Source organism: Opisthorchis viverrini (genome assembly GCF_000715545.1).
Source record: "Opisthorchis viverrini unplaced genomic scaffold opera_v5_93, whole genome shotgun sequence".
NCBI lineage: Eukaryota > Metazoa > Platyhelminthes > Trematoda > Opisthorchiida > Opisthorchiidae > Opisthorchis > Opisthorchis viverrini.
In genome coordinates this window covers 348,443-362,490 of record NW_008751750.1, presented here as the reverse complement: position 1 = coordinate 362,490, position 14,048 = coordinate 348,443, and the positions used below count along the sequence as shown (strand labels likewise).

Sequence of the window (14,048 nt, the reverse complement as noted above, 5' to 3'; positions counted from 1 at the left end):
AAAGCTTCCGTACACAAAGCGGCGTCCTTCAGGAGTGTCCACTCTCTCCATTACTTTTTCACTTCGTGATCGATGAGGTAATGAAATGAATCCTGGAAGGTCTCGAAACCCCAGGCGTTCAAGTAGCCTGTGACAAAAACCTTATCGATCTGGAATATGTAGACGACATCGTTCGAAGATGAGAAAAGGGCGCAAGTGTTTTTGGATGAACTGACTAAAATCATCCCCTCCACTGGATGGACCCACCAATGTAAGTTTATACTCGTGGACATGCAGTCATCAGACATGCCACTCACAATCCAGGGACACGGAGCGTCTTACGGAGCGTCTTTGAAGTTGTATTGTTTCTGATTGTCGTGTTAGAGATAAGATCAATGCACAAATCCACTAGGCTCGAGTCGCGTTTACTAATTTGAAACATCCAGTTCGTCAAGGTGACGTATCCCTGAATCTCATGGGATCTAGGGCTGCGGTGCGGGCTGTTCTGTTGTATGGCTGTTGGACTTCGACTGTTCAAGTGGCGGAACAGAGACTTTTTTTAGGTTTTCGACATCTACTGTCTCAGGACCATAGCTCGTGTGGGTTGGTATCTGCGGATACCCAACGAGGCAATTAGAATGCAAGTATTCGGTTATGTAGCATTGAAAAATGTGGCCGGCACCCAGGAGCTGCGTTGTTTTGCCCATGTATTTCGTATAACGAGACATCGTCTGCTGAACGGAATACTGCATTCCATGCACAATTTAGAGTGGTGGGAGCCAATGATGGTCAACCCTATTCACATTGCCTGGATGGAGATGTAGGCACTTCGGAATGGTTGTAGTAAGCCAACACCAGGTCATTTTTCCAACAACCTTTATTCTTTTCTTCACAAAAAAGCTTTCAAATAAATTGTGGTTGTATGGCAGTGAAGCCCCCCTGTTGAACACTGATGTCATGCTGTCTATGACGATGATGATGGCGATGACGATGATGATGATGATGAGTATGATGATGATGATAACATGGTCAACTTGGTAAAATTCAAGACACTGTCAGTCAGAATAAAATTCATTGGCGAAATTGCAACTCGCTTTTTGTTATCACAGGGTGAGACAAGCGATCCCATCACTTGTCTAATGGTCCTTATCGTCTGTATCTGCATTTTTTAGACAAAAGGATCTTGTTCATGGATCCTTATGATAATGACTTTGAAAGCGGGCAGAATCTTTGTTTTGATAAACGTCGACATGTTAGTCGGTACCTGGTAAAAACTGCTGCACTGTTGACCGAAACGAAACTTCCAAAGGTACGCTGTTGTCCTTTTTGGAAGCTGGGTGGGAGATTTTCAGGGTTCGTTTGGACAGACTTTTTGTTGTTAGGCCAATGTAACTGCCTTCTCGTACTTCAGGTAACTCGGAAGAAAGGAAGATTCACACGACAAGTGAATTTTACATGCGAGTAGTTATCACTCGAGGAGCACCTCAACGCATGAAGAGGTGATGTGAATTTCGTGGGCGAATAGTTCCCCATTCTATCCAAATACGATTTAGTCACTGCTGGTTATCCGGTCGTCCCGGAAAGATCTTTTTTCAATCAATAATCCGGAGTTAACAAGTTCGAATCCTCCCGGAGATTCATCAGGTTCTCAAGTCTGATGACTTCTAGTAAGAGTGGAATAGGTGTGCAATGATTTTGGGCCTTTTGTCATAGATTGAAATCAGTTACTTTGAACACCCTGCCATCTCCTCATACCACCATCAAAGCGTAGCACGTGATTTACGTTGTATATTTTCCAGCCAGGGAACGCTTAGGGAAGCCCCTTTGTTATCCTTCATATGTGTTCTCTCAGGAGAGTGCTGCTGTGCAACTCTGCGGTTGGGAATGGTTATTAACCGTGGAAAAATGAGGTACCCGTTTCTGACGGAAAGCTAGAAGCTGCTGCTTTTCAATGAACTCCCTTGGAAGGAGCGGTTTCGATTTTCGAAAGTGCTCAGTCTTTGAAGGAGTAATTTCAGCCACATAGCAGCTTGGTAGCTTAAAAAACGGAACAGAGCACCAATCGCGGTCATCTTCGAATCCAATACAATCGCGAAATTCTAACATAAAATGCCATATAAGGTAAATTTTTACTTTCACTGGCGTGGTGCACTTCTGCATACACAATTAAGACGAGTGACCTTGTGCCTTGTTTATTAATTGTTGTCAAAGCAGCGCTAACCTAAACACACGGAACTGCAATGAATACCGGTGTTTGTAGAAACCACTTTAGTGACACGGTTAGACTTTCATGGTTGTCCATAATGAGTGGTGGTTTCATCAACATTCGATCTAATATACAAGCGCATGTTGGTGGACGAATTGTTCGGTAAATATGCCGACCCCACCTACCGACACAGTCTGCAGCTCCTCCACGCAAATCATATTATTTTGGTTAGGCAGAAATGCTTGCATCAAAATTCTCAAGCTTAGACAACCTCCAAAGGAACCCTCCGGCCATGAAAATTCTGTCCTGTATCAAACAAATGCATGCATGAAATGACCACATACATTGTCCGCCACATATACACAATCTTCTGCACAGATGCGATCAAGGACAACATTAGGTTTTGTTATTCTTTTGCTCCTTGACACTAAGGCAAGGTAATTTCCAGGGTAGTTCACTTTTGCTCGTTGGAATTTTTGGCTTGGTTCTATCAGACAGATTGAATGTCGGAGAAGCCCCTATAAGGTGCATTTTGATTTATCACAATACAACTCAACCCCGGTTGTCATGCTGGGATGTTAGTTTGCTCATCCACCAACCGAGGGCTCACGAGTTCTCACATTCACAGAACAGTGCTGATGATCCATCACAAATATTTGACAGCTGGGAGATGGATTCCGGTATTGTAGCTTAGGCTGGTCACACTAGCCGGATGAAATCTCGGCTAGAGATTTTACTTCGTTCGAAAGTCAGGCTAGAAGCATGTTGAACTTGGTGGAATGCCCTGAGCACTACTGGGTCGCCACCATCAATTTGTTGAGTTTGTATCGTATGGCTTGGAAGGTAGACGACAATAAGAATGTAGGCCGAGCTTTCTTAAAAAGCGGGCAATAACTATTTGCTGATGATTAATTCAGTTCAATTAGTTCAATCCACAAGAAGGCTGGATTTGGCATCCCCAACTCCCTGAAAATCCCTGCAAAGCCACCAAACAAAGTAAAGCCATGCTATGCCATCACCTCAACTAAAGTGAACAGTGTTGTAGTGTGTGGTGATATTCCACATATGATCTATCGGATGATAAGCACTTCGGGGCCGGGTTGGTGACAACCGTGCAGCCTAGTACGCATCGCACGAACACGTTTGCAAACGATGAACAGTTTACAATGTACTACTCATGAGGTTGCTGAAAATCCGTTGACAGCCCAAGACCGGTTTCGCCCTTCTTGGGGCTCATCAGGTAGGCGCAGTCCCCGGGTTTCCGTCAGCCTTACGTTCTACTTGAAGCCAAATTGCACGAAATTAGAGAATATACACTCATTCGCAAACTAATTTGGTTTTTCGAGAGACTCACCTGAACCCCAGCTGCCTATCTCGGTTTCGATGCTTCCAGGCAACTAAATGTGTTGCACCAGTTTGCAAATGAGTTTATATTCGCTAATAAACAGTTTACGTTCATCTGGTTTGCTCCAGAACCCGAAGAATCACCTTAATGTGTATGTCCGAAAAAATTACTTTCATTAAACTTTCGGTGAATCACCATTACTTCCGCTACGCCAATATTGCACAAAGTTGCATGCCCCCTGACCACCAGTTTCCAATATTACTCAGATGCCTTACAGTGACGCTGCTTTCAGTAGAAGTCAGTGGTTTGCGGTTGATCACTAGCAACGATGCATGAAAACTCTCTGATAGCCCACCACCGGCTGAATCCCTACTGGAGCTCAGGAAATGGAGGTAGACCCAGGGTCTCTACCAGTTCTCTCTTCCTAGAAAGGCACCAAACGGCATGTAACTGAGGTCAAACACACATCCACTGAGTCTCTGGTTTGGATATCTCGTTAAAATCAATGTAGTTTACAAGTGGGAGTTTAACTCCGTTTGGACACAATTTGATGGGAAGTCGGGATAAATTCTGACTGAGTGATCGCAACACATATGCAATCGGTGGCGGGCCACTACCAGGTTTTCAAATTTATAGGTAGTATTGTGCAGTCCGACTGAAACAGGATGTGGCACACTTAGTTAGGGATTCTCATAAACGAAACTTTCAGTCGAGAGTTGATAGACTCTCTTCTTAACACGTTTGCCTATCGGTGCCTATCGGTGTTCGAAATTCGAAATTCAAAGATAAATTGGATTCGATTTCCTAGCCAACACTCGATGTGATTGCCTCGGCCGCCGCCACGACGATGCACACCGATAAATTTGGTTTGCGTGGCAAAAGAAGACTGAATCAGATATCAAGTGACAAAGAATGGGGAAGGCAATAAGGAAGTTCAATTTGTGATGGCTTACTAGCGACGGAAGCTGGGATAACGCCAGAGCAGGTGAAAACAACAATCAGGAGTGATGGCAAATCAGCGGGACATAACACTACAAGTTGCATACACATCGAGCTCTGATTCGTACAGTCTTCCAACAGAAAAGTAAAACCATCGCACCAACGTCATAGTTTGATTAATCCCCCTAGATTTCTTAAGCGGTTTTTCTCCGATATTGTTTCATTCGTATCGTAAACATAGGGTTCGTAATCGATCCCGGGGATGAGAATCGGGGTTTTTGAACGATAGTCCTGCCCTCGCAACCATCTATCTGTTTAGCCAGTGTATTCCCTGAAATGAACTGAAGTGAGTGTATTCTGTTTTCCATATAACTGTGTTTAACGCGAGACCGATACATTGAAATAAACTGGTTTGACGTTTTTACGGTCCAGGTTTTGTTTCTTCTGGTTTTTGGTGTACGTGCTGATCGTGTATGTTTTGTTGGTAATCTAATTGATGTTGTCAGGATATTGGCTACAAAACAACAGAACTGGTTGCATTAAACATACTACTCACCACGGCAACTAATCACAACTTAGTCGTTCGATTACGTGCTCTCACCTAGCTGCTGCTGTCGAGAACACGCCAATTTTACTCTTTATGAATTTCCTCTTCGTGCTCTCTGTCACCCAGCTAGTTTAGGGTCATTCTGGTATCGATTTTGCACTCTTTGCTGTCCTCAGTTAACGTCACGGACACTTGATCAGGCCGTTTCTAATCACACGACGTTCAGGAAGTACGACCAGAACAAGCATGCAAACGGGCTTTGAGGTTTCTCATCAGATCATGTGTTAGCATCCTGTTATTAGGTCAGCTGACAAGGCCGGTGTTACATGCGGTCTCCTACGCATAAAACTCGGAAACCGACAGATGATGGGTAATGTGAAAAATGCTTGTTGAATGACCTGATTCCATTGACTATGTGGAGAGATTAATGCATATTGTTTGATGTGATGGTCGGCACGCTTCGGTGCACAATGACAGTACGAAGGACCAGTTGCGTAGGAAAGGCTACCTTAGATTTCAATTATGGCCGAAATGTTCTTCATAATGCTACAATCCAGACATAGGAAATGTCACCCATTAATGGACACCGAACACAAGTGACTTTTGAAACAGTATCGGGTGTTAGTGAAATATACTCACATGCTTACCAATTTTGTTTCCACCCGCACGCTTTGGTGGATAATGACAGTACGAAGGACCAGTTGCGTAGGAAAGGCTACCTTAGATTTCAATTATGGCCGAAATGTTCTTCATAATGCTACAATCCAGACATAGGAAATGTCACCCATTAATGGACACCGAACACAAGTGACTTTTGAAACAGTATCGGGTGTTAGTGAAATATACTCACATGCTTACCAATTTTGTTTCCACCCATCTTACTTACTTACTTACCTACTTACTTACTTACTTACTTACTTACTTACTTACTTACTTACTTACTTACTTACTTACTTACTTGCTCGCTTACTTACTTAATTACTTACTTAATTACGTGTCTAAATCGGCGTTCAAAGCCACATTCAGCTCGGTGCAAACTGCTTGTGATTCCCTTTTTATGCACTGCTCTGACTACTTTTGACTGGCAAATCAGATTTGCATGCCGGTCGTTCACTCTTTTTTGACGATTGACGTGTTTTCGGGAATTTCGCATCACCGAAGCATCGACTACCTCTGAGCTCAGGCTGTTCTTCAGACAACATCTTGTGTAATTAGTCCAGCAGCTGGGGTTCTGGAGTTCTCAAGAGAAGAAAATACTAAAATAAGCTTGTTAGGCTCGGCCGCGTGACCATCCATACGGTGTAACTCGGTCGCGGTCCTCCGTTCATTAACTCGATCTTATCCAACACTAACCGAGATGACAGCGTGTGCCAAGTTGGGCATTTATTCTTTTCGAAAGTTTCTGAGTTTTCGGACCTTTATTATTCTATGGCAAGCTTTTTAAGCTTTGCGATTCGCTCACTGCGTTTCGAGGGACGACAAGATTGCAAAAATATTTGAAGCAGAATACGCAAATCGAATAATCTAAACGGCAATTGCGCTTTAACTCTACTACTCATTTTCGTTTGCATTCATCCAGAACAAGTCCTTAGTTCAGATAACGAAGATCTTAAATTCTATTTACTGGTCTTTTCAAAAGTTCCTATGATGAGCTGTACAGAGCTATGTTGTCCTAGCTGGGTATGAAACAAACTCAAGGCACAAGTAACTTGCAGAAAATTAGAAAAGCTACTTTTGTGATTATAAATAGGATATCTGGCGTTGTCAGTAACAAGTAAATATGAACGCGAGAACGAAGAATTAGAATCTGAATGTGGCCGTCTCTTATATTCCAAATAGCTTGGCAAAGTTTGTTCTTTTAGATCAACTGATGTTTCCCAAGCTTTCTGTTGCTCAACAGTCACCAATGTGTACCCCAATCGAATGGTGCCGAAACGTTTGCTAGTTAAATGTCATGCTCAACGAACGCCTCAGCAGCTACCTGATTAATTACTAATGGGTTCATCCAAGCTACGAATATTCCAAATTATTGCAGTAAGACGCCTACGCCTTCAGTGAGCGCGCTCATTACATGGATCCTGATGTGTTGGATTTTCAATATCGTCATTTGGTTCTGCTATTTACCCACAAATAACCATTGCATATTTTTTGTGGAGAGTGGGCCTTTACACAGGGTTACTAGCGAATGATTTCACCTAGTGTCCATAACGAGAAGTATGCACCAAGTTGTCACATGCACGTTCCTTGAGTTTTACATCCTTCTTACCCCGTTTACGCTGCGATTTACCTGGAAAATATGCTATCCTGGATATAAGACAACACGACCGGTATTTTTGCAACCTTGTTTAAAACAGTGTGATGGAAATTTCGAGCGCCTAGGAAGAAAAATGGCTGACCAGCAAGTGTGAGACTAAATTTTTCCAAGAAAGGCGAGATTAGTATCCCGAATTCTCTGTCACGTGTGGTGTCTCTGTCCACTGTTCGGACATAAAAAAGCCTGTCATTTGATCCTCCAGTTAGCCGTTACATGCTGTTGGTCTGGGATCTCTTACAACTTCTCACATGGTTCCTGGAGTAATACTCGATCGGAGTCTACGATTCCTATCAGACCCTCGTTAGGACTAAACATTCTATATGTTCGGTAGTCGTCTAACTAGTTTGAAAGCTGGTAATATGACACAACCCGCTACTTTCCTCTTTTTGTAGGTTTCTGCTGTGTTGGCTGACGACCCGGTTATGCTGTGCATCCAGCCGGGGGAACATGGGTCAACCTACGGCGGTAATCCGTTGGCTTGTAAAGTTGCAATGACGGCCCTACAGGTAGGTATAGTCCTGTGTGATCGTAAAAAATCCACTACAGCTTTTTCTGCATGATACCTGATTTCAATCATTGTCAGCCGTCCAATTCGACCTGCTTGGATTTCCCGAACACCGTTCCCCACCAAATACTTACATTTTCAAATTTTGTTCTCTGAAGCTGTTATGTAGTGAATTGGCTATTCCCCCCGATCGAAAAATTTAGGTCGTGTCAAATTTAGAAGGCCACTCAGAATAAAGTTTTTTTAGAATACAGAGTTCACAATACCTCCAGCTCTTTAGACTAGTTGTCAATGCAGAGTATGAGGACTATTAACATATTTACAAGTATAGCCTCGAATTACACCTCTGCAGCACTCTTCTTGAATGGTTATTTTTCCACACAGAACAACAACATGAGAAGAAAAGTAGAAAGAGCACAGAGTGCACTCGAAAACAAGATAATGCTGCTTCTAAACGGTAAGCTGGCGTAAAAGTGGAGTATCAGTGTGACGTCTCTAGTAAATAATGCGGGTGGCATTCTGTTTATCATAGTCTGACTGTTTGCGTACGGGCCATCACTGAGATTACCAGAATACTGAGGATCTATTGATTGTGAGCAAACCTTGATGTAGAAGGTTACAAACTAGGCTAAAGCACATATTTTGCGTCATGACCTCTGTTCCATTCCTGCGCACTGGGACGTCAAGAGCGCCTTTAAGAATGTGGCGCATTCTTTGATGGTATCTCCAGTGGGGATGATATCTTTTAGCGAAGTCACAGCGTGTAAGAGCAGGCCACTAGGCCTAGCTGCAAGTGTCTCAACTAACCGATATCTACACATTGGTTCCGCCACATTCTGGACTATTCTGCTTATCGTGTATGCGCACTATCTTTCAAGCGACAGGACAGTCGGAAACGAAATGTAACCGAACTAAATACAATGGCTAATCACGTTATGTTTCAAGCTTCTAGGTAGTTGTTGTCGGTCGACCTTTGACGTAACGTGCTATTAGTGAAGTAGGTAGATAGAGCTTCATAAGATAATGCAACCAACATTTTCATTCTCAACAATGACCGCATTCGTGTTTAATTTCGGATGCATTTGTAAACAATCTTATCGAAACAAGTCTGGTTGAACAACTGCATTCCTGTTGTTGTCGTCTCTCGCACTCATTTTCGTGTAGTATGAAAGTGTGCAACGTCATTGGAACAGTATAAACTATGATAAAGTTTGCGCGGCTAGTTGTGTGCACTTTTTCACCGACCATAACCTTCATATTGGAAATTCAGTGGTGGTATTTTGGTGGATAGTCTGCTTACCTCCAGCTCGCCCTTCTCTACAAAAGTAGATAGACTTCGGTGAAATTCACAGGATGGCTTAGCTTATGGGTCAAGCGAGGTATAAATGGGCCGGTTAAAGTTTAGTATGTTCCAATGGAATCCAGACAGCCGTGAAACCCTTTTTTTACCCCTTGTTAAGACAGTTAGAATGGCTTCTATCTAACCGGTCAAGACAGCAGCAATCAGAATTCAACTGAAGTAAATACACTCAGCTGGTGCTCTGAATGTACAGAAGGTGAATCATATTATCGGTTGATAGTGAACTGATGATAAGCTGCAGCACGAAGTGAGTTCGTCTAACTTTCGCTAAGGGAATGGCATCTGTTTCAGAAGTAGATTCATCTGCTTGGCTGTGCATCTGTGATCCATATGACTTACACCACCAACAAGCTTAGCACTGATGCAAAACGTGAATACTTGCTGACAGATCTGCGGCATCTTAACTCATTGGGAGTTACATGAACGGCTAACCCACCGTGCTTAAATCAAGGTAAATCAAGGTTATATTGGTCTAAAAAGCATTTTGCTTTACAATGACCAAAGGATATTGGTGTGTGTGTATGTATACAGATAAACGGAATGATATGACATATATGTTCTATTGTTTGTAATCTGCATCTCAAATGTTGATGAGGGAAGTTGGGTGAGATCTTATGTATTCGTCAAGCGAATGTTTCAAAGTCTCGAGGTTATCACAATCCACAACAGATGTTGGTAGTTTGTTCCACGTGAGGGATACGCGGACTGAAAAAAAGTAGCGCCGACAGTTAATGCGGGAACATGGAATGTCAACGGCCAATGGATTCCGTCGGGTCTGTCGGGCCAAATTAACTGTGAACAAATGTTTTAAAGGGTGATTAGGGGTGTTTATTATCTTGAACATCAGGATGAGGTCTCCTCGTATACGCCGATAAGTTAAATCAAACAAATCGAGTTTACGTAGCCTTTCACTGTAGGGAACGTTTCGGAGGCCAATGACCAGCTTGGTCTAATCGAACTGTGTGTCTTAAGAACATACGCAGCAGCAAGACAATCCAGGAGAATTACACGGTACTCTTTGGACTGTGGTGCGATTTTGAAAGTGATTTGGTTTTGATTTAAACCGTACTCTGATCCTGCATGATTAATTACGGTCTTATTAAGATACTGCCTATAAAACATCCTCCGACATGCTTGGGTTTTCACCAGCTAGTAATATGCTGGTGCTAATATAATTTTAATTCCATACAAGAACGACGTTGGACAGCAATGAGTTTACTGGGCCATCATAATCATCATCAACAGCATGATATCATTGTTCCACACCGATTCTTCACTGCCTCATGGCTGCTGAGACACCCTGAAGTCGGTCTTGAAACATTGTATAGGGATCTGTTTAATTTTTCACCTAACCAACATTCTAGACGTGGTTGTACGACCAGAAATCGAATGTCAAAGCATATACAAGTGACCGCAAACGCACCAGTGCCCACAGCTAATTATTAAGTGCGAATGTTTCGGCACAGCAGGGTGTCTGTTACTATTCTTGAGCCGTTACTGTTTTGTACACAGTGCATAAAAACGACTCCACGTACCATGCCGTGTTTTCGTGTGGAATTTTTACTGATGTGATGGAAACTCTTCTCATCTCTCTCATGATTCCACAGGTACTGGAAGACGAACGATTGGCTGAACGAGCGGATAAACTCGGTCATATTTTGCGAAGAGCACTCAGTCAGTTACCAAAATCAGTAGTTAAGTCCTACCGAGGAAAGGGTCTACTAAACGCCATAGTCGTTGATGATAGTAAGTCACCTTCGTACTATTGTTATCATGGTCTCAGCATGGTCTATCCAATGTTGATGTCGCCACCGGAGATTCCCGTTAGTCTGTATTTGTAAACTCTCGTAATTGAATTGGATGAAAGAGTCTGGAGCATGACAAGAGCTATTTTTATCATCATAAAATGCGTAACATCTGCTTCACCAGTAACCGGTCTGCATTTGCATCATTTCAAACCTTCATCCGTTGTCAATGCCACTATAAACGAAAAAGCTCAGAAAGTAATCAGCGCCTTTATGGACGGGCGACAGATCGTTGGTTTTGTGGGCGGAATCATCAACTACCATTGAACACGTTTCAACACTGGGCGTTTCCATCGTTCTACTTACATCCATCGGGCAGTGGAGGTAAACCGTTCAGTCCATCTAAAGCCATGGGGGTTTCTGGAAATACAGAGGATTCATTTTCAGCATCAAGAGAACCAAAAAGGTTTGTGTAAGCATCATCTGCTTCAGTACAGACTGAGTGCAAGTAACATTCGCCGTATACCGACCAAACATAATCGAATAAAAGTGTGTAACTAGAAGTCATTGAGTGGAGCAGCACAGTTTGGAGTTCAATCAAGCTATGCACTGGAATTATTCATAGGTGAGGTTGGCCGTAAGTGAAAGGCACCTGTCACGCTAACTGAATGAAACAGTGAGAGTGAACTCCCAGCGCTCGTGTAGTCACACCTAACATGGATTGACCCACCAGATTCGGATCCCATCCAGCTTTCATTCGCTTGTGCTCAGGTCGCCTCTGGGCTGCTTCCTTCACTCTGTCGATTTTCGATGTAAAATCTAAAGCTCAAAATCACTTAAGAGGAAACACTGAAGAGCGAAGAATTATTGTGTGGACTATTCATATTCAGGCTTAGCGTGACTACATTATATTTACTATAAGGCTATTAACGTCAAATGTAAAGCTTACTATCGGAAAATTGTCCAAAAAATAATTCAATTTTTCCAACTCATCTATGTTAGTTTGACAAACTTCTGTGTAAAATAAAATCCACATGGCTTAATTCCTATCACCTGGAACTCGTTTACACTCCTGATAATCATGGATAGGCCACGGTGAAAATAAACTGCGGACAGATCACTTTCCTCCAATAAGAAGTAAAGGAGAATGGAAGCGGCTTCATCAATGTCGGATAGTCTTTACCTGGTGCGCGTGAATTCGTGTTTAGATGCCGGGTACCCAATCCAGACAGCCAATGCCGATTTCATGCAGTGAGTTGAGGCAAGCCAGTGTTCAAGAATCGCCTCATTTTACGTTTCTGCTTTTCGAAAGAATTGCACTCTCGTGAGTTCGTTGTCCCATCACGTGACCTATATGTCCAGCTGAATATTAACCTGCTGAAATGCAGGTACTCGTGGCCATTAGAGACAACGTGTCTTTGGAGAGTTGCCCGATCAGTCAGTGACTGTGATTCTTTATTTAGCAGCGTTGAATGCGTTGTGGACGAAAGAACTGAAGTGGCTTCCCATTCATAATTGGGAGGCTAATAAAGGGATGTTTCTTTGGAACAGAGGCCTCAATCTTATGTTCTCCTGGAAAAACTTATCATTTCTGCTTTGCTCATCTTTGATAGAATCAAGCGCCCACTGAGAACATCAGACAGAGCAAATTTTATGGGTCCGTTATTTCATACGTACGTCTCAATTTCGTTTTGTTTACAGAACTGACTCAACATCCACTTAGATCCCCGGTGATGGTGATCCGTTTTTGCGGCATATCAGTAAATCATCCGAACATGGAATAACATTTTATTTGACTCGCAGATACACCTGATATCGGGGAGCGGATGAATGGCGTTTCATGAACCTGATCATTTCAGGTCTTTCTAGATGGTATGCGAAATGATCACTGACACACCGGCTTCAAACCAATCAGTGATGGATTGAGTGTGTTGAGCTCCCACCTTCCATAAACAACTCTGCCTGTTGAGTACCTAATGATGACCCATAGCCACAGTCTGATGATTCACATTACGGCTGAACAGGAATGGTGACTTCGTGGTGCATCAAAGCAGGAGTAGTTTTTAGGATGTAACGGAGCGCAAAAATGCTCGGTGTTTTTTCAACGGACAATGAGAAAGCTAAGGGTGCCAAGTACGAACACGTCAGGGAAAAGGGAACGCGCATCACTGACGAGCAAGTTATTCTAAAAGGTTTTGATCTCTGCTTAATTCAGCAAACTGAGAGTTGTCTGCAGATTGAACTGATTCTGTTCGTACAGGTTGTCAAGTGTGTGACAGAGTCGGACGATAGTTCTCACATGGCATCGAATACTCTGGTTTATGAAAATTGGGTGAGTCAGGGGAATAACCATACCTGTTAGTTGGTGAGTGTCAAACTGCGCGCTGGACACAAGCTGTTCTCGTCTAGCGGTTGCAGTTCTACTGTACTGTTTCTTACTTTGCAGACCTGGGACCTTCATGGTTCATAAAGAATAATCCCCATCCCCACCTTCCTTAGATAATAAGTCAGCTTTTTCATCCTCGGCAGCGCTTTTCTCACGGGACTCCAGAGAGTTTGCGACCCTCGGCTTTTTGTGAAAGCCGAACCGTTTGATCAGGAGCGACTGGTCAGCTGTGTGATTAACTCGCACTTAGACGTAATATAGCGCTACTAATCCTCAGATCACAGAGTCCACATTAGGTAGGTTTGTTACTTCGTACTCCATACTGTACCACTGTACTCAGCTCTCAAGAAACCTTAGTGTTCATTGGTCACACTTCGACATCAGGCATCTTTTATGTCTCACTATTGCACAACCACATAAAGCTATTTTCAGAAAGTCCGGAAACGAAAGTAAGGACGAAATTGTGGGGATCTGGTCACCACAATAAATATCCAGATGCTCACACATAAATACTCTGAAATGAAGCAACACAGCGCAGCAACGTGCATCTGATTGGTCTGCACGATATTGCATTATTCTCATAGGTCTTTGTCACGGGATTACTTTATTCCCCAATCATACGATTGTTTCTGGAATCACATGAAAGTCCCCAACTGATGTATTCCACTGGTTACTGTGAGCCCTTTGCGTCGCTTCCAAAGCACTCACGATCGTATCGCACT

The 14,048-nt window shown here is 43.0% G+C and overlaps 1 protein-coding gene across 1 annotated transcript in view; it reads left to right on the top strand.

The window, feature by feature from the left end:
- T265_05157 (hypothetical protein) overlaps positions 1-14,048 on the top strand; it is a gene marked incomplete at both ends in the record, with an annotated part of 40,929 nt that overhangs the window by 22,633 nt on the left and 4,248 nt on the right. The window contains 2 exons of the mRNA XM_009170089.1: positions 7,723-7,836; positions 10,803-10,941. Coding sequence (XP_009168353.1) covers positions 7,723-7,836; positions 10,803-10,941 — 253 coding nt within the window. The remainder of the gene's footprint in view (positions 1-7,722; positions 7,837-10,802; positions 10,942-14,048) is intronic.